The sequence below is a fragment of the Microcaecilia unicolor genome, chromosome 6 (assembly GCF_901765095.1).
Source record: "Microcaecilia unicolor chromosome 6, aMicUni1.1, whole genome shotgun sequence".
Lineage (NCBI taxonomy): Eukaryota > Metazoa > Chordata > Amphibia > Gymnophiona > Siphonopidae > Microcaecilia > Microcaecilia unicolor.
The window spans coordinates 175,565,335-175,585,208 of NC_044036.1; the positions used below are offsets into that span (position 1 = coordinate 175,565,335).

At 41.7% G+C, this 19,874-nt stretch overlaps 1 protein-coding gene across 2 annotated transcripts in view; it reads left to right on the forward strand.

The window, feature by feature from the left end:
* LOC115471856 (inter-alpha-trypsin inhibitor heavy chain H4-like) overlaps positions 1-19,874 on the forward strand; it is a 148,816-nt gene that overhangs the window by 118,591 nt on the left and 10,351 nt on the right. For both annotated transcript variants that reach the window (XM_030205730.1, XM_030205731.1), the window contains 2 exons: positions 9,240-9,408; positions 11,443-11,597. In XM_030205730.1, coding sequence (XP_030061590.1) covers positions 9,240-9,408; positions 11,443-11,597 — 324 coding nt within the window. The remainder of the gene's footprint in view (positions 1-9,239; positions 9,409-11,442; positions 11,598-19,874) is intronic.

Genomic DNA, 19,874 nt, shown 5'->3' on the forward strand with positions numbered 1-19,874 from the left:
CAGACTAAGATTTGGCGCAACCAAGTAGAATCATTGTAAAATCATTTGTAAAGTCATTACAAAAAGAATTGTTCCCTCTGGAGCAGAGTTGTCATACAGCCACGTTTCAGGCTGAGCTAGAAGGCTGCTTAGCTAGGCTTTCTCAGTCTTCATTTATATACTGTTATAAGTTTCATTTCTTCTAAATCTTGTGATTTCTTCTATTCTAACTTATTGTACATATAAGGGAATTTCCTGTTTCCTTCATTATGCAAAAAAGACCATATTCCTCTGATATTATTTCTCATAATACATAAAAGGTAATTTCCTATTCCTGTTTTCTTACCAACCTCTCCTGCTCCAATCACATGCACACTCTGTGCTCATTGGCTAATTCCCTTACCCTATACACATGATCAGCAACAACAAACAAGTTGCATGAAACACCTGGCTCCTTCTTTTTCTCTAAATACATATTTGTAGAGGAACATTTCCTTCTTTGGAGGGTCCTCAGTCTCACTTCACCATCAAGGTTATATCATTTTGTGTCTGCCATATACGGGCCGCATAGCCTCAGTTCCTCCTGTGTTTCTCCTTGTCATGTGATTTACAAGAAGTACCTCTATATATAAAAGGCACCTCCAACGTTCTAAATTTGTAGTTGCAAGATTCCATGAGTGTCTGCCTCGCCCCCGCGTCACAACGTGATGACGTTGAGGGCGGAGCAATGACACTCAACAAATCGGATTGTCATTGGGTAATCTCTGTTTCCACTCCCCAATGCAGCCGTCATTCCCATACACTCAAAACCAACCAACATCAGCGCTGGACCCCGTCCCCCCACCCACAGTCCCCCTCACCCACCCTCCTGCAGCCGCTCGCTCACCGTTCCACCGCCCTCCCTCTCCTCTCCCACTCCAGCCATGGTGCACGACGATTACTACACATGAGCAAGGAAGCCCATTGGTTAATCTGTTTCCACTCCCCAACACAGCTGTCATTCCCATACACTCAAAACCAAGCACACAGACCTTTTTATTTTTCTTCCGAGGAGCACACACACACACACATTCACTCACCCACACAATCACTCTCACATACACTCTCTCAAACATACACACTCCAAGGAAAACCTTGCTAGCGCCCGTTTCATTTGTGTCTGAAACGGGCCTTTTTTTACTAGTATAACAATATTTGCTATTTATTAATCAAGGTACATGCACTCTGTATACAGGCCGCAGTAAGGAGAAGCAAAACTTATACTGATGACAGCAGATCTGAGTACTTACAGGCCAGGCCTGCAGATCAGGCATAGGGAGAAAAATACAAAAGAAAATAATGGAGCAGTGTTCACTGGCATAGCAGCCATATAAAGAAAAGCATGTGATGCATCCACTTAAGTTTAATCCAATATATAAGAAGGAAATTGTCAACCTGGGCTACCGTTAAGATGTGTTATTTTACTGTTAACCCCAATTATTAGTAAATAGGTCTCATTGCATAAAATGGGACCTATGCTAAAACAGCATGAGTTAGTAGTAAAATAGCACATCTTATGGTAGTCTACACTGAAAACTGTTCCCCTTAGTGATTCAATCTTCTTAAACAGAACGACTGAATATATGGTCTAAACTCAGATCTACAAAATGGATAAAATTATCCACTGAAATTAGTACATACAAAGTAGAGAGCTGTTGAATATCACTGCAATCTGTATGACTTTTATCCTGCCCCCAGAAGGACCAGGTCCCTCCTAATCTTATAGGGATTAATTGTAGCTGGACATCAAGTTTTCTGGTTAAAATGTATCTATTAGATGGCACAAAATCTTGAAACCAATGGATTTACCTGAACCTAATCACATAAGTTCTATAGAAGTGGAGGAGTGGCCTAGTGGTTAGTGTGGTGGACTTTGGTCCTGGGGAACTGAGGAACTGAGTTCGATTCCCACTTCAGGCACAGGCAGCTCCTGGTGACTCTGGGCAAGTCACTTAACTCTCCATTGCCCCATGTAAGCCACATTGAGCCTGCCATGAGTGGGAAAGCACGGGGTACATATGTTTAAAAAAAACCTCTTTTTTAAAATAAAATTATTATTCTAAGTTTGTCATGAAATGCCTAGCCACCCACCTGGGGTTACCCCACGGCCACTTCGAGGGTCTGTCCCCAGCACAGCTCAGGTCCACCTGAACCTGCTGCTTGTGCTCTACACTAGCACCCTCCTCCCACCGACTGGGTCACAACTGCCTTGGGGCGAGTCTCCCTCTCTCAAATTATCCCCAGTGATTTCTAGGTTACTGGGGCCACATTCCCAGTGGTTCCACAGTTCCTAGAAAGCACTCACAGATCCAACACACAAATCACCAGGATTCTTTATTAGTCCAGACAGGCAGAGACAATAAACAATTGTTTATTGTCTTAAAAATATACTGAACAATGAACAAAAAATGGGCAATCTGCAAACAATAACAGGTAACTGAAATATGGATAAATTATAACACTAACTAAACATTTGTTTACTTCCTAAAAAGTACCTGGGAAGATCAGGATGCATAACTGTTTGTTTACTAAGCCTCATCAAAGAAATACTGCTCTCTTTTCTTCCTGGCTAAGACTGGAGGCAAAACCAGTACACTCTAAAAGAAATGAGCTCCTAGGTCAATCAAAGCCCAGTCAACAGGATTTCAAAAATATACTACTGCTGCTTGCTTCCTGCTTGTATTAAACTAAAGAAAAAAATATTCAGTTCCCTCTAACAGCTTTACAGCAAAGAAACACCACCTGCTGGCCAAAAAGGAGAAATTTTTATAGCGCCGGAAATGGCGCGTGCGGGGTGTGGGAACTGCTGCTGCGGTAGCCTGGCGGTACTTCTGGGTTAGTGAGCATTAATCCCACATTGAGCTTACTGCTGCTTAGTAAAAGACCCTCTCAGCGAGCACTAAGCCTTATAACTTATAGACAACACCTTCAAAAGTATACATACAGATTGCTTCACACACAACAGAAAAGGCTATTTTAGAACTGTGCATGTGCAAAAAAAGAGCAGTGTCACAAGAGGGATATATACATATAAGTGGCAGCATATAGACATGTGTGATGAGTGTGCTTCTTGTATGTATGTGTACTATCACTAATACACATATATGGGAAAGAGGAGAAGCAGGTTAGGAACTGGAGGACTCATGTTCAAATCCCACAGCAATTCCTTGTGGCCATGGGCAAGTCAACTACCCCTCCAGGGATGGCACTGGCAACCTTACCCCATTTAGGGCCTGCCATGGAAACCAGCATGCTTGTGGCAGCCCCATGAGTCATTCATGACTTGGCACATGTGCACAGGAGAGAGAATACATATATACAGCAAATTTTTGTAACCCTGCACCTACAAGGCAGCTAGTAAGGGAGCTCTCTTCTAAAATTCAAACGTCTGCAGGATGGTAATTTTCAAAGCTAGAGAAGTGAGCATATTTTTCACCTCAAGCTCTCCTCCAAGCTTCAGGTCACATCTCTATATATAAAAGGCACCTCCAACGTTCTAAATTTGTAGTTGCAAGATTCCATGAGTGTCTGCCTCGCCCCCGCGTCACAACGTGATGACGTTGAGGGCGGAGCAATGACACTCAACAAATCGGATTGTCATTGGGTAATCTCTGTTTCCACTCCCCAATGCAGCCGTCATTCCCATACACTCAAAACCAACCAACATCAGCGCTGGACCCCGTCCCCCCACCCACAGTCCCCCTCACCCACCCTCCTGCAGCCGCTCGCTCACCGTTCCACCGCCCTCCCTCTCCTCTCCCACTCCAGCCATGGTGCACGACGATTACTACACATGAGCAAGGAAGCCCATTGGTTAATCTGTTTCCACTCCCCAACACAGCTGTCATTCCCATACACTCAAAACCAAGCACACAGACCTTTTTATTTTTCTTCCGAGGAGCACACACACACACACATTCACTCACCCACACAATCACTCTCACATACACTCTCTCAAACATACACACTCCAAGGAAAACCTTGCTAGCGCCCGTTTCATTTGTGTCTGAAACGGGCCTTTTTTTACTAGTATAACAATATTTGCTATTTATTAATCAAGGTACATGCACTCTGTATACAGGCCGCAGTAAGGAGAAGCAAAACTTATACTGATGACAGCAGATCTGAGTACTTACAGGCCAGGCCTGCAGATCAGGCATAGGGAGAAAAATACAAAAGAAAATAATGGAGCAGTGTTCACTGGCATAGCAGCCATATAAAGAAAAGCATGTGATGCATCCACTTAAGTTTAATCCAATATATAAGAAGGAAATTGTCAACCTGGGCTACCGTTAAGATGTGTTATTTTACTGTTGACCCCAATTATTAGTAAATAGGTCTCATTGCATAAAATGGGACCTATGCTAAAACAGCATGAGTTAGTAGTAAAATAGCACATCTTATGGTAGTCTACACTGAAAACTGTTCCCCTTAGTGATTCAATCTTCTTAAACAGAACGACTGAATATATGGTCTAAACTCAGATCTACAAAATGGATAAAATTATCCACTGAAATTAGTACATACAAAGTAGAGAGCTGTTGAATATCACTGCAATCTGTATGACTTTTATCCTGCCCCCAGAAGGACCAGGTCCCTCCTAATCTTATAGGGATTAATTGTAGCTGGACATCAAGTTTTCTGGTTAAAATGTATCTATTAGATGGCACAAAATCTTGAAACCAATGGATTTACCTGAACCTAATCACATAAGTTCTATAGAAGTGGAGGAGTGGCCTAGTGGTTAGTGTGGTGGACTTTGGTCCTGGGGAACTGAGGAACTGAGTTCGATTCCCACTTCAGGCACAGGCAGCTCCTGGTGACTCTGGGCAAGTCACTTAACTCTCCATTGCCCCATGTAAGCCACATTGAGCCTGCCATGAGTGGGAAAGCACGGGGTACATATGTTTAAAAAAAACCTCTTTTTTAAAATAAAATTATTATTCTAAGTTTGTCATGAAATGCCTAGCCACCCACCTGGGGTTACCCCACGGCCACTTCGAGGGTCTGTCCCCAGCACAGCTCAGGTCCACCTGAACCTGCTGCTTGTGCTCTACACTAGCACCCTCCTCCCACCGACTGGGTCACAACTGCCTTGGGGCGAGTCTCCCTCTCTCAAATTATCCCCAGTGATTTCTAGGTTACTGGGGCCACATTCCCAGTGGTTCCACAGTTCCTAGAAAGCACTCACAGATCCAACACACAAATCACCAGGATTCTTTATTAGTCCAGACAGGCAGAGACAATAAACAATTGTTTATTGTCTTAAAAATATACTGAACAATGAACAAAAAATGGGCAATCTGCAAACAATAACAGGTAACTGAAATATGGATAAATTATAACACTAACTAAACATTTGTTTACTTCCTAAAAAGTACCTGGGAAGATCAGGATGCATAACTGTTTGTTTACTAAGCCTCATCAAAGAAATACTGCTCTCTTTTCTTCCTGGCTAAGACTGGAGGCAAAACCAGTACACTCTAAAAGAAATGAGCTCCTAGGTCAATCAAAGCCCAGTCAACAGGATTTCAAAAATATACTACTGCTGCTTGCTTCCTGCTTGTATTAAACTAAAGAAAAAAATATTCAGTTCCCTCTAACAGCTTTACAGCAAAGAAACACCACCTGCTGGCCAAAAAGGAGAAATTTTTATAGCGCCGGAAATGGCGCGTGCGGGGTGTGGGAACTGCTGCTGCGGTAGCCTGGCGGTACTTCTGGGTTAGTGAGCATTAATCCCACATTGAGCTTACTGCTGCTTAGTAAAAGACCCTCTCAGCGAGCACTAAGCCTTATAACTTATAGACAACACCTTCAAAAGTATACATACAGATTGCTTCACACACAACAGAAAAGGCTATTTTAGAACTGTGCATGTGCAAAAAAAGAGCAGTGTCACAAGAGGGATATATACATATAAGTGGCAGCATATAGACATGTGTGATGAGTGTGCTTCTTGTATGTATGTGTACTATCACTAATACACATATATGGGAAAGAGGAGAAGCAGGTTAGGAACTGGAGGACTCATGTTCAAATCCCACAGCAATTCCTTGTGGCCATGGGCAAGTCAACTACCCCTCCAGGGATGGCACTGGCAACCTTACCCCATTTAGGGCCTGCCATGGAAACCAGCATGCTTGTGGCAGCCCCATGAGTCATTCATGACTTGGCACATGTGCACAGGAGAGAGAATACATATATACAGCAAATTTTTGTAACCCTGCACCTACAAGGCAGCTAGTAAGGGAGCTCTCTTCTAAAATTCAAACGTCTGCAGGATGGTAATTTTCAAAGCTAGAGAAGTGAGCATATTTTTCACCTCAAGCTCTCCTCCAAGCTTCAGGTCACATCTCTATATATAAAAGGCACCTCCAACGTTCTAAATTTGTAGTTGCAAGATCCCATGAGTGTCTGCCCTGCCCCCGCGTCACAACGTGATGACGTTGAGGGCGGAGCAATGACACTCAACAAATCGGATTGTCATTGGGTAATCTCTGTTTCCACTCCCCAATGCAACCATCATTCCCAAACACTCAAAACCAAGCACACAGATGGGTTTTTTTTTCTTCCGAGGAGCAAACACACACACACACATTCACTCTCTCTCTCTCACACACAGTCACTCTCACATACACTCTCTCAAACATACACACTCCAAAGAAAACCTTGCTAGCGCCCATTTCATTTGTGTCAGAAACGGGCCTTTTTTACTAGTATGGACATAAAACATACACAACCAAGTGTCGGCACTTACATATTATGGACTGAAATACCAACATATACATGTATGTGCTGATACTTAGATTTGTAACTTGGCAAGTGGCCTCCATTGATAATATAGACATTCACAATTGCAAAATGGATGCTGCTACTGCATGTAACTGCTGCATACATATCTATTTTTGTATGTATTTTTGAAAAAGTTGTATGTCAGTAGATTCTTTTCTAAAATCCTATTGAATTGTAAACATTCAGACCTGACATTTCAATTCTGATTTTTATTTCACATCAGAAATACACAGAACATGGTATTGGAAATATACCATATATACTCATGTATGTTTAGAAATTTTGTCTCTCAAATGCTTAAAAAAAAACAGGGTCATGTTATCTATGGGTCATAATAAAATTACCATAATAGCTCCCCTCAACCACGTGAACAGCACATCTGGCATCTCTCCCTCCCCTCCCTTTGCCAGCTTGAACTTTAGCATCTCAGTTCCCCCCACCCTCACCCATGTACCTTCAATACACCTAGGTTGCCTGTAGCTTGCTCCAGAGTACTGCCTCTGACCCATCCCCCCATGCTGAAACAGGAAGCTGAGTCAGAGGGGGCGGGACAGGCCAGAAGGAGCATTCCAAAGTAGGCCCCAGGTGGCCTAAATGTATTGCTGCACTGCTGCTGCTCTATAGAAGACAAGTTTGAAAGTATATGGGAGGGAGGGAGGGGAGAAAAATTGAGATGCCAAAACATGGGCTGCGGGGCGGGGGGGGGGGGGGAGGGAGACATGCTGGATCATGGACCGAGAAGGGAGAGAGAGCGAGATTAAAGCTGGATTATGGAAGGGGAGGGAGAAATGTTGGACTCGGAGTTAGAGGGGAGGGAGAGAGAGACCAATATTTGACCTGGAGGGGAGGGACGGAGGGAAAAATGTTGGACCCATTTTTAGCATCAACTTATATATTGGTCACAGCAGTTTTGGCCATTTTTAGTCCCCAAACTGCCCTCAATTTATATACGCGATTGACTTATACACAAGTAAATTTATGCACACACTAGAATAAAACCAGCAGCAGTTCAGTCTGCCCTTTATGACATGAAATGGTCTTGTAACCTTATTTTATATACACATAAGAATTACATGTGGTGTTACTTAGTAGTAATCCCCAGACTCAATCATCTGTTTTTATCTTTCTGCTTCTTCCTCAGCCATTAAATTTACTGTTGCTCACTTTCATATAGTGATGATAAAGTCCAAGAAGCCCACACGTACCCAAATCACTTTACAAAATCAGAATTCTCCTTGAACCCACAAGATTGTAACAAGCTCTATGGATCACTGGCAGTGGGTTTAGAGAACATATGCATAGCTGATACATTTTGGTTTTAATTTTCTGGGTAGCTGAAATACCACAAGAAGTCAGAATGAGTCGTATTTCTAAGTCTTTGCCAGAAGCTCTCAAGAAAGCTACTCTGAATATATTTAAAAAGCTTGATATTCAGTAAAGGACTCATACAATACATGTAAATTACAGTACACCAAAAATAAATATAAATCATTATAAAGAAGTTGGGATTGGAAGAGCCCAAACAAATCATGGATGAGCAAGCAAGAGGTTTGTTGTTCATAGTTTATAACTGGTCCATTTCTAGATGCAAACCCACAGATTTCATCACATTTGATACAACTGTATATTTAAAATTAAAACATTTGTCTTTACCTGCTCGGAGCAAGGTACAGTGAGTCACATACCAGGTAATTAGCAATTGCATAGTAAAACATACAAATGCAAATAGCAATGTATAGTACACATTAACAAAAATCATAGAGCAAAAAAAAAAAAGAGAAAGAAATGAAATAACAGAATCATGTAGACATAAAATGATTTGGGGATTTTGATTTTGATTTTAGAATTTATACTATGTACTCTCATTCACAACTATCAGTGGATTTTTCCAGTACATTCTATCCCCTCTCAACTCACTCTTAATCTAGTCTTTGCAGCCAAGAACAAAGGCTATTTACAGGACTTTGGTCCTAAATCCAGTCAATAGGTGTCACTGTTGAACAATGACTTGGACTTCGTCCCTGCCCCCCCCCCCCCCCCCCCCCCCCCCCAGCTGTGAATAATGTTTCCACAGCATCCTCAACCTTGACTAGCCTAGGAATCAAACCTAAGTCTTCTGCATTGCATTGCCATTGAACCACAATGCCAGGCCCACCGAACACTCTGTGGAAAAATATTTCCTAAAGTTATTCCTGATTCTAGTTCTTTTGTGCCTCATATTACAGTCTCTTGTTCTACACTTTTATTTTTTGTGAAAAATGTTTCCTATGCATCACTGTCTACCTTCTCTTCCTCTTTTCAAGGGTGCATATATTGGCATTAATCGGTCTCGTTTCACTGGATTTTTTTGTACAGGCTCCGCAACTGTACCAAATTTTCAGATTGAATATTTGCCTGCCTACATAACTGCATTTAATTTGTTTTTTCAGGAATCTGGGTGAACGGTAAGCGTGGAAGTATAAACTTTGCGTCATTTGAAATTGCATACAAGAATCCAGAGATGAACTTGTCAGTAACAACAAATAGAATCATAATACAGAATCAAACTGTTTCATACAACCTCCTATGGAAAAAGACTGATTCATTTTCACTGGAAGGGTAAGAAATCAACCATGGTTCCATTGTATAATGATGCTGTTATGGAATAATGTAAACTGACTGAACTACAAATCGTGGATTCTATATAGGTCACCCAAAATTCGGCATTCAGATCTGAGTGTGGATCACAGATCTGCATGCAAACTAATTAGTTAATGAGGTGTTAACAACCAATTGGTGTTAATAAGCATTCGTTTGGAGTTACGTGTGGATCTACCCTATTCTATAACATGCATACCTAAATTTCATAGCATATAACTCAAAAGAGAGTGTGGCCTTGAGAGGGACATGGACTGGTCAGAAGTGTTCCCAAAAATTAGACACAATGTTAGACTACTTGGATTTGAATGCCACTGTCATCGATTGGGTGTGAACATTTATACCAGTGGCGGTAAGCTCAACACGGGCTTAATGCTCGCTAAACCGGAAATTCCATTGGGCAACCGCAGCAGCGGTTCCCACCCCCAGCACGTGCCATTTCCAGGGCTATAAAAATTTTTGTTATTTTTGTAGTGCCAGTGTATGATCATAAGGGCCGAAATAGAGAGTTTTATGAGGGCCAGCAAGTGCTTGTTTTAGTCCAAGTATGTCAGAATAAACTTAAGTGCTCACGCTCAAAGTTAGACTCAGGAAGCATGCCAAGCTACTGTTCTGTAAATAGCGCTCTGCGTGGAGCGGCCTATACTATCTTAGCGTGGCTCATAATGGCCCCTAACTTTGGGCACCACTGTATAAAAATGTTTTCTTTTTCTTGCATATTGCTCAATAAGATTTCTTTGTAATTACTGAAAATTCTCAATTGAAACGTAAACAAACTTTGGGCATCATTTATTTAATCTAGCCCCTAGTGACCAGGGTCAAAAGGCTCTCCTGAGTTATCCGAGTAACAAATCTGGATGGCAGATTGAATATCCCTGTTACTGTTATCTTGCAAGGCTCTCCTTTATCACCAACCTTGTTTAACATCTTAATGTCTGCTTTAGGCTAGGTTTTGAGTTCTGCTGTCTTCAAGATTTTTAGTTAAGCAAATATTGCCTTATTACTTCCTGTCTCTGACAGTTAAGGATGCTTGGATTAAAGCTCATGGTTTAAAGCTTAACAAGGATAAAACAAAGTTTCTATTGTTAGGACAATCTACAACTTTATTGAATGATAATATACTGAAGTTAAGTAGTCCACATTTCACTTTTAAAGAAAACATTAGGGTCTTTGGCATTACAGGAAGAGTGGCCTAGTGGTTAGGGTGGTGGACTTTGGTCCTGAGGAGCTGAGTTCAATTCCCACTTCAGGCACAGGCAGCTCCTTGTGACTCTGGACAAGTGTTGTGTGACCTCTGCTGGTTACCAGTGGAGGCTCAAATTCAATTTAAAGTTTGCACTACAGTTAGCAATTTGCGCACAAGGACACTCCATTTTCCTTTAATATACCAAAGGAAATTGATACTGATCCCTGAGAGAGGCGCTGTTATGCGCCCATCATTGTTTCTAGTTCTGGGGCCCTTTTGTGCTTTTTTTGTGTATTACTTTGCTTTGTGTACATTTGGACCCTCTCTGTTTTTGCTGTCATCCACTAGCGTAGCCACAAGGGGGGCCTTGGGGGCCTAGACCCTCCACTTTTAGCTCAGTACCCCTCCACAACTGGAGAACTCTTTGACTGTCTGGTGAAGATGTCTAATCCCCACCAGCTGATGAAATCCACTACCGGAACTGCCCCTGTGCTGCCTCAGTAGGGAAGAAGTCAGCAGCCTCCCTTTCTGCTACCAGCATCGGCACACCTTTGCACATGCTGCCAACTTCTTCCCTACTGGAGCAGTTCCAGCAGCAGATCTCAGCAACTGGAGGGCATTGAGCATCCCTGCCAGCAAAAGTAAGGAATGCCGCAGGTGGGGGGGGGGGGGGGAGGAAATGCATTTCCCTTCAGTCCACCCCTGGTCCCCCCTAAAAATCCAGTGCTGGACAGGCCCCTGATATCATGCCTTATACCCTTAGCTTCATAGTATTTGTAATGCATTTAAGAAATGTTATTCCTTCTCAGCCTGAAGATTTCAATTGACAAGAAAAGAAGGCTCACAATTACAGATGACGACAAAGCAACAATAATTATTTCAAACATAAACGCCTCCAAGCACTTTCTTCAGTTATTTATAACAGATGGTCATCATTTCTCTGCCAATGTCGGTGGACTTATTGGTATGTATTATCTATTCCATAACATAGGCAATAATACTATAGAAAGAAATAAATCACTTATTAACTGCATTGCATTGTGTAATTTTGAGCCCAACAAAGATCTCCTGAACAAAGCCAGTAGGCCTACTCCAAGTTGAAGAAATCTCTTCTGGGGCCTGGATAGTGATCAGCTTTGACTTCATTATTGATCTACACCTGTTCCAAGGAAATATGGTGCTCATGGGTTTCTCTAATGAACCTACAACTGTAATAAGGATCGGGAAGATATGTTTGAGCCACTTCACAGCATTACCAAGGGGAGTGTTGAGGGCAGGGGAAGACATATCCTTAAAAACCTATGAGGGCAATTCTACAACTGGGAATCTTCATTTAGATGCCTGAAGGACGCACGGTAGGAGTCTATTCTATAACAGAACCTGGATACTCAGATTCCTTTATGATAGTAACATAGTAAATGATGGCAGATAAAGACCTGAATGGTCCATCCAGTCTGCCCAACAAGATACTCATTTTACATGGTATGTAATACTTTATATGTATATCCGAGTTTGATTTGTCCCTGCTTTTCTCAGGGCACAGACCGTAGAAGTCCACCCTGCACCGGTTTTATTCTCCAAATACCGGCGTCGCCACCCAATGTCTGCTAAGATTCCATAGATCCATTCCTTTGTGTTTATCCCACGCATGTTTGAATTCCATTACCGTTTTCATCTCCACCACCTCCCGCGGGAGGGCATTCCACATATCCACCACCCTCTCTGTGAAAATATACTTCCTGATATTACTCCTGAGTCTGCCCCCCTGCAACCTCAATTCATGTCCTCTAGTTCTACCACCTTCCCATCTCTGGAAAAGGTTCGTATGTGGATTAATACCTTTCAAATATTTGAACGTCTGTATCATGTCACCCCTGTTTCTTCTTTCCTCCAAGGTATACATGTTCAGGTCGGCAAGTCTCTCGTGTGGTTTGCAACACAAATCCCATACCATTTTCATAGCTTTTCTTTGCATCGCTTCCAGTCTTTTTACATCTTTAGCCAGATACGGCCTCTAAAACTGAACACAGTACTCCAAGTGGGGCCTCACCAACGATTTGTAGAGAGGCATCAATACCTCCTTTCTTCTGCTGGTTATAACCCTCTCTATGCAGCCTAGCATCCTTCTAGCCATGGTCGTCGCCTTGTCACATTGTTTCTTCACCTTCATATCGTCTGACACCAACACCCCAAGGTCTTTCTCCTGAGTTGAGCTTGCTAATCTCTCACCTCCTATTCGGTATCTCTCTTTTGGGTTTCTACACTCCAAATGCATCACTCTGCACTTCTTGGCATTAAATTTTAACACCAAAAAAACTGAGCACAAACTTTTACTATAAAAAAGCTTTTCTTTTTTTCTTTTCATTAGAATGCATAGTATTATCCTGGTTTCTGATAGTATTTATTAAATTTTAACTGCCAGACCCTCAACCATTCTTCTAACTTTCGGAGATTCCTTCTCATCGTTTCTACTCCCTCCAGGTTATCCACTCTATTGGCTATCTTCGTGTCATCCGCAAAAAGGCACACCTTTCCTTCCAACCCTTCAGCAATATCTCTTACAAATATATTAAACAAAATGGGCCCCAGTACCGACCCCTGAGGAACCTCACTGCTCACCATCCTTTCCTCCAAGCGGATTCCATTTACCACCACCCTCTGCCACCTGTCAGTCAACCAGTTTTCTATCCAGTTCACCACTTTCGGTCCTACGTTCAGCCCTTTCAGCTTATTCACGAGTCTTCTGTGGGGGACCGTATCAAAGGCTTTGCTGAAATCCAAGTAGATTACATCTAGCGCATGGCCTTCTTCCATTTCTTTTGTCACCCAGTCAAAGAAGTCAATGAGATTCGTTTGGCAGGATTTTCCTTTGTTAAAGCCATGTTGCCTCAGGTCCTGTAACCCGTTGTCTTCTAGAAAGTTAACTATCCTTTCTTTCAGCAGCGACTCCATTACTTTTCCTACCACCTACGTGAAACTTACCGGTCTGTAGTTTCCTGTCTCCACTTTTGTGAAGAGGGACCACATCCGCTCATCTCCAATCTTATGGAACCTCTCCCGTCTCTAAAGATCTATGAAATAAATCTTTAAGAGGTCCCGCCAGGACCTCCCTGAGCTCCCTCAGTATCCTGGGATGTATACCATCCGGCCCCACAGCTTTGTCCACCTTCAGATTCTCCAGCTGTTTATAAACTCTTTCTTCCGTAAACGGCGCAGTATCCACTCCATTCCCAAATATTCCTTCAGCAGCCAACCGCGGTCCTTCACCAGGATTTTCCTCTGTGAACACCGAAGAGAATAATTGTTTAGCACATTCGCTTTATCCTCCTCACTTTCCACATAACCATTCTCATTATCTTTCAGTCTCACAATTCCATTCCTATCTTTTCTCCTTTTTCCAATATATCTGAAAAAGGTCTTGTCACCTCTCTTTACATCTAGCCATTTTTTCTTCCGCTCGCACTTTCGCTAGCTGTATTTCCCTCTTTGCTTCTTTGAGTTTAATCTGATACTCTTTTTTTTTTTTTTGTGATCCTCTCGTTGTGTTCTTTTGTATTTCTTGAACAAAGCCTCTTTTGCTCTTATTTTTTCAGCTACTTAGTTGGAAAACCATATAGGTTTCCTGTTTCTCTTGGTTTTGTTTACTTTCCTCGCGTAAAGATCAGTCGCCATATTTATAGCAGCCTTCAGCTTTGACCACTGATTTTCCACTTCTCCTATGCCTTCCCACTTCAACAGCTCCTTTTTCAGGTATTCCCCCATTTTATCAAAATCAGTACGTCTGAAATCCAGTACTTTTAGTTTTGTGCGTCCACACTTTGCCTTCGCCCTTATATCAAACCATACGGTGTGATGATCACTATTACATAGGTGGGCGCCCAACCGGATATTAGAAACACTTCCTCCATTTGTGAGCACTAGATTCAGCATTGACCCTTCTTTCATGGGTTCAGCACCATTTGTCTGAGCAAAGCACTTTCACAGGCATCCACAATCTCCCTGCTTCTTTCTGATTCTGCAGACTGGACGTTCCAATCCACATCAGACAAGTTGAAATCTCCCAACAGTAGTACCTCCCCTTTCATACCAATCTTTTGAATATCCTCTATCAGATCCTTGTCTAGCTTCTCTATTTGTGCAAGAGGTCTGTAGATATCGAGTACTAGTGTAACCCTGTATAGATGTGCCTAATATTTACACTTCTGTAGTTATACCAGCTTGGCTGCAGGTGTCTAAATGCAGCAGACAAATGTCTTATTTACAGTATTCTGTAAATTATGTGCAATAATTGGGTGCAGTAGAGTAACCAAAGAGAGGGTAATAGTATACAAATATAAACAGAAACACAAAAAAAGCAAACACTGGGCCTTCAGGACTGAGAAAAATGTTATCCTTTATTCTGACAACGACCCGACACGGGCTGTGTTTCGACACGCCTGCATCATGGGTCTGACATTAAATACATAAATATGTTAGTAAAAAGATATGTAGCAATGTAAACAAATATAAACAACACAACATATAAATCTCAAATACAAATTTATAAAAAAGGCAAAATACGAATTCAAATACAGAAACAATTTAGAACACAGTCATTAAATCATACAAAAAGAGGACCAAAATAAACATTTCAAACAGAAAAACATAAATGTATTCATCATAAAGGTTCAATAATATAGACATAAAAATATATAAAAATAAATATGACATATAGGTGTCAATTAAATGTTTTTCAAAAAGTAGCGAATACAGAAAAGATTTCAGACCACAATCATCAAGTTATTCAAAAATACCAACAACAAACAGTGCAAACAGACAGATATTCAAATGGAAGAACCTTACCAGAAACGTCCTATAGGTCTGCTCAAGGACTAATAAGATAGAATAAACATTCAGGATATGTATCCTAGTATGGAAGAGAGCACAGGGGAAAAGGAATATATTAGCACCTTAATTTTTGTCACCCCTCCTTACATTTCTATCCATTTGTTCTTCTGCTTGCGCTTTCGCCAGACGTAGCTCTCTCTTGGCTTCTTTCAGTTTCATCCAGTATTCCTCTCTGTGTTCCTCTTTTTGAGTTTTTCTGTATTTCAGGAATGCCAACTCTTTGGCCTTTATTTTCTCAGCCACTTGCTTGGAGAACCACATCGGTTTCCTTTGTCTCTTGCTTTTATTTACTCTCCTTACATAAAGGTTTGTGGCCATATTTGTAGCTTCTTTCAGCCTGGACTACTGTCCTTCCACTTCTCGTTCGGTCTCCCAGCCCATTAGCTCCTTCCTCAGGTATTCCCCCATTTTACTAAAGTCAGCATGCTTGAAATCCAGGACTTTGAGTTTTGAGTGGCCGCCCTCCACTTCAGCTGTCATATCAAACCAAACTGTTTGATGGTCACTGCTGCCCAGGTGGGCACCCACTCGGACATTTGACACACTATCCCCATTTGTGAGCACCAGATCCAGCGTCGCTCCCTCCCTCATGTGTTCCGTCACCATTTGTCTGAGCAGAGCACTTTGGAAAGCATCCATGATCTCTCTACTTCTTTCCGATTCCGCAGATGGAACCTTCCAATCTATATCCGGTAGATTGAAATCTCCCAGCAACAGCACCTCTCTCTTTTCCCAACTTTTGAATATCTGCGATCAGATCATTATCTAGTTCCTCCAATTGTGTCGGAGGTCTGTAGACAACAGCCACGTGGACAGAGGTTCTATCATCTCTTTTTAAGGTGATCCATATCGCTTCTTCCTTTCCCCAGGTCCCTGGCATTTCAGTCGCTGCGATATCATTTCTCACATACAGAGCTACTCCTCCACCTTTACGACCATCTCTATCCTTCCTAAATAGATTATAGCCTGGTATGTTTGCATCCCATTCATGGGAACCATTGAGCCATGTCTCCCTGATTGCAACAACGTCTAAGTCTGCCTCCAACATCAGGGCTTGAAGGTCATGAACTTTATTGCTTAGACTGCGAGCATCTGTGGTCATCACTTTCCATCTACATTTCCGTGGAATTTTTTTCTTCTGTTTAGTTTCTTTTTTAGTCTTACTTCCTGCTCTGTTGGTAAGAAGTAATTTGCTAAGATTGTTGTTTTCATTGCTTTCTTTTCTACTGACACATCTTGTCTTTAGCTTTAGCTAAAAAACAATACATGACATAACTAATTTCCGGAAATTACTAAAAACCAACCTGTTCAATAAAGCATACCATAATGATCCATCCTAAATACTAGGCAACAAAACTCATACCAGAACTGGACTAAACAGAACTCTCTATTCTTGAATGCCTAAGTTACTCTGTCACGATTGAACCTTAACGCATTACCATTTTATTTCTCATCACGAAAATGAATTCTTTTTACTTGATTGCCTAATCTACTCTGTCATCTACGAACCTTAATGCAATATAACTCTGTATTTCTCCTTCCGGAAATGATGATCGCTATTACGGAACAATGTAAGCCATATTGAGCCTGCAAATAAGTGGGAAAATGTGGGATACAAATGCAACAAAATAAATAAATAAAGTGAACTGTCTCCATATGCCACCCCCGCCTTCTAGTTTAAATGCCTAGAAATATATTGTCTGAATTTCTCCCCAAGGATTTTTTTCCTGCCACAGTGAGATGCAGCCCATTGTTACAGTATAGTCTTTTGTTTTTCTAAGTATTGCCCCATCCTCCTATGTACCTAAATCATTCTTGGCGACACCAGGCTTTGAGCCAGCTATTAAAATTCTCAGTACTTTGCAATCTTTTCTCTCCCTTTCCAAAGGTAGGTAGTACTTCATAGAAAGCTATTGTTTGTATCAAAGGTTTTAACCACTCTCCCAGCTCCTGAAAAGCTCTCTGTGTGGCAAGTGGGGTGTTACTGGGCAAGTCATTTGTTTCCAGGTGGATAACAACATCAGTGTTTGACTCCTTAGTTTGTTCTCTGATTATAGAGATTATTTGCTTGGTACTCCTGGTAACTGAAGAGCCTGGAAGGCATTTCACTTTGCATGGCCCCTTGAACTGTGTTTCAAAGTTAATGCCTCTGATAATGGAATCCCCTAGTAGCAACAGTTTCCTGGTATGAGTTTCAACATTAGTGATTTGGGGGTGTCTTTTCTCTTTGGGTACCTTCATATCTTTTTGTTCCACCTTCATTGCTTTTTCTTCCGCCTCAGTTCTATTTTCAGGAACATCACAGTGCTGTAATGGAGCAAAAGAATTCTGTAGGGGCAACACTTGTGAGGGCGGATGCTTCTGTATCACATAACGAAGTCTGCCCGAGCCTACCGTGAACCATCTATTCTTAGGTGGTTTTATCCTTTGAGGCAGTGGTGAGAATTTGGTATGATTCTGTGCAGTATGATTTTGTGTAGTCCTAGAAGCTGCTTTAAGTGCATCCAATTCCTGCTTTACTTTACTGAGCTCCTGTTTTAAACTAGCGAGCTGAAGACAGATAGGACAAGCCTTAAGTCTCCAGATGATTGGCCTTGAAACTAAAGCACCACAATTATTACAGAGAATAAAAGTCATCCTGATTGATTGAAATGGATATGAACAGGTGTACTAAGATAGGGTTACCAGTCTGCAAGGTTGCCTGTGTGTGACTGAAGAGTAGAGTTAATGAGTTTTGGCTTGTCTATATATGACTGGAAAACCCTGGGGTGGGTGAGACTATAAGTCCCAGTGAGTCATCCAAGTGCTGTATCGAAAAAGTTCTCTAGGTATGAACAGAACTGATACAGTCTGATCAAAGAATTTTCAGTTGATTTAACTTTCAATTTCCACTAGAATATAACTAGGACTGGCAGAACCTTTCCACAAAGTTAGAATGCCACAGAACTAGAAGCAGTTAGAAAAGCCTATCCTCTATCAGAGCTAGGCAGGAAAGGAAAGGGGGTAGATCTATGGGTATAGCTGATTAATAATGATTTTTGATTATCCTGCCAATGTGGTACTGCCAACAGTGAGAGAAGCTTGATGAACAAGTTTAAGGAAGGGAAGGTAAAATGGTATCCTATGGTTTCTTATGCAAGTGCACATACACACACACACACATGTATATGCTAGTATTCTAAACATTTACACGCATAACATACATTTAAATGTCAATACCTATTATTTTTTTAAAGGGAATGGTTACAATCAAAGCAGTTTGCATATTACATACAGGCACTTATTTTGTACCTGGGGCAATTTTACAGAAGTGCCCTGATGGTGCTTGCCACAACCCAGACTAGTTAATGGAGACCCTGCTTGTCTATGAATTACCAGTCTTATGTGTTTCCCAGGTACTTATTATTTGAATACTGAATTTTATGGGGGTTTCTACTGCCCCATGGGTCCCCTCTGGTAGGCTGGTCAATCGCCCACATACCAGAGAGGTCTTCTAGAAGGCTATCAGTAGTACCCTCAATTATCTGACTCCTTGTGGGTGTAGGGAAATATAAACACCTTCTCACACCCATCTTCACCCAAAAGATTAGTTACCCCTTTGAATATGGTATAAGAGAGAGAGAGAGAGAGAGGATAAGCTGCACAGATATTAGGCTTTATTTTCCAACTCACCAAAGCAATACAATGCAAATAGATTCACAAGCAGGAGTGGAGGTCCCACTGACAGCATCTCTGCATGGCATCTGGGAGTTCTCCAACCTCACCCAAATTTGCTGTTACTTTTATACCCTTCTGCCTGCATTCAAATCAATGGGCTTCCATAGACTTCAATGTTAAACTTGTTTACTCAAAACTTGCTTGACCGCAAGATGCTCATCGGAAAAGCCTCCTCCTCTATCTCAACTGCTACTTCCCTATTTTTCTTGCACCTGGTAATATCTCAGCAAAACAAGTTTTTTCTAACTCAGATACAGAAATAAGGAAATCCATCTTATATCTGACAGACTCCATTTTGATTTCCGATTCCTTGACTATTCTTTTCCAATTTTAGGTCATTTAGGCCTCAATCTGGGCTAAGAGCTGTGTCCTGCTTTTCCAGCAAACTTCCAGCCATACTAGCCATTACATTATTGACCTGGCCAAGGTTTCTATATGGCCTGAGCTCTAAGGTTTGGCCTTCCACCATTCCGGTGGGGGCCCCTGGCTGTACCATATTTCTACAATACCCAGAACTAATGCTCTGTCAGAGCTGTGTGGGAGTCCTCCACTTATACTCCTGCCAGTGGGGGTGCTGTTTCAACATCACATTTTCAATAGTAGGGGACAGGCAAGTTCTGCTGGACTCCAGAAGACC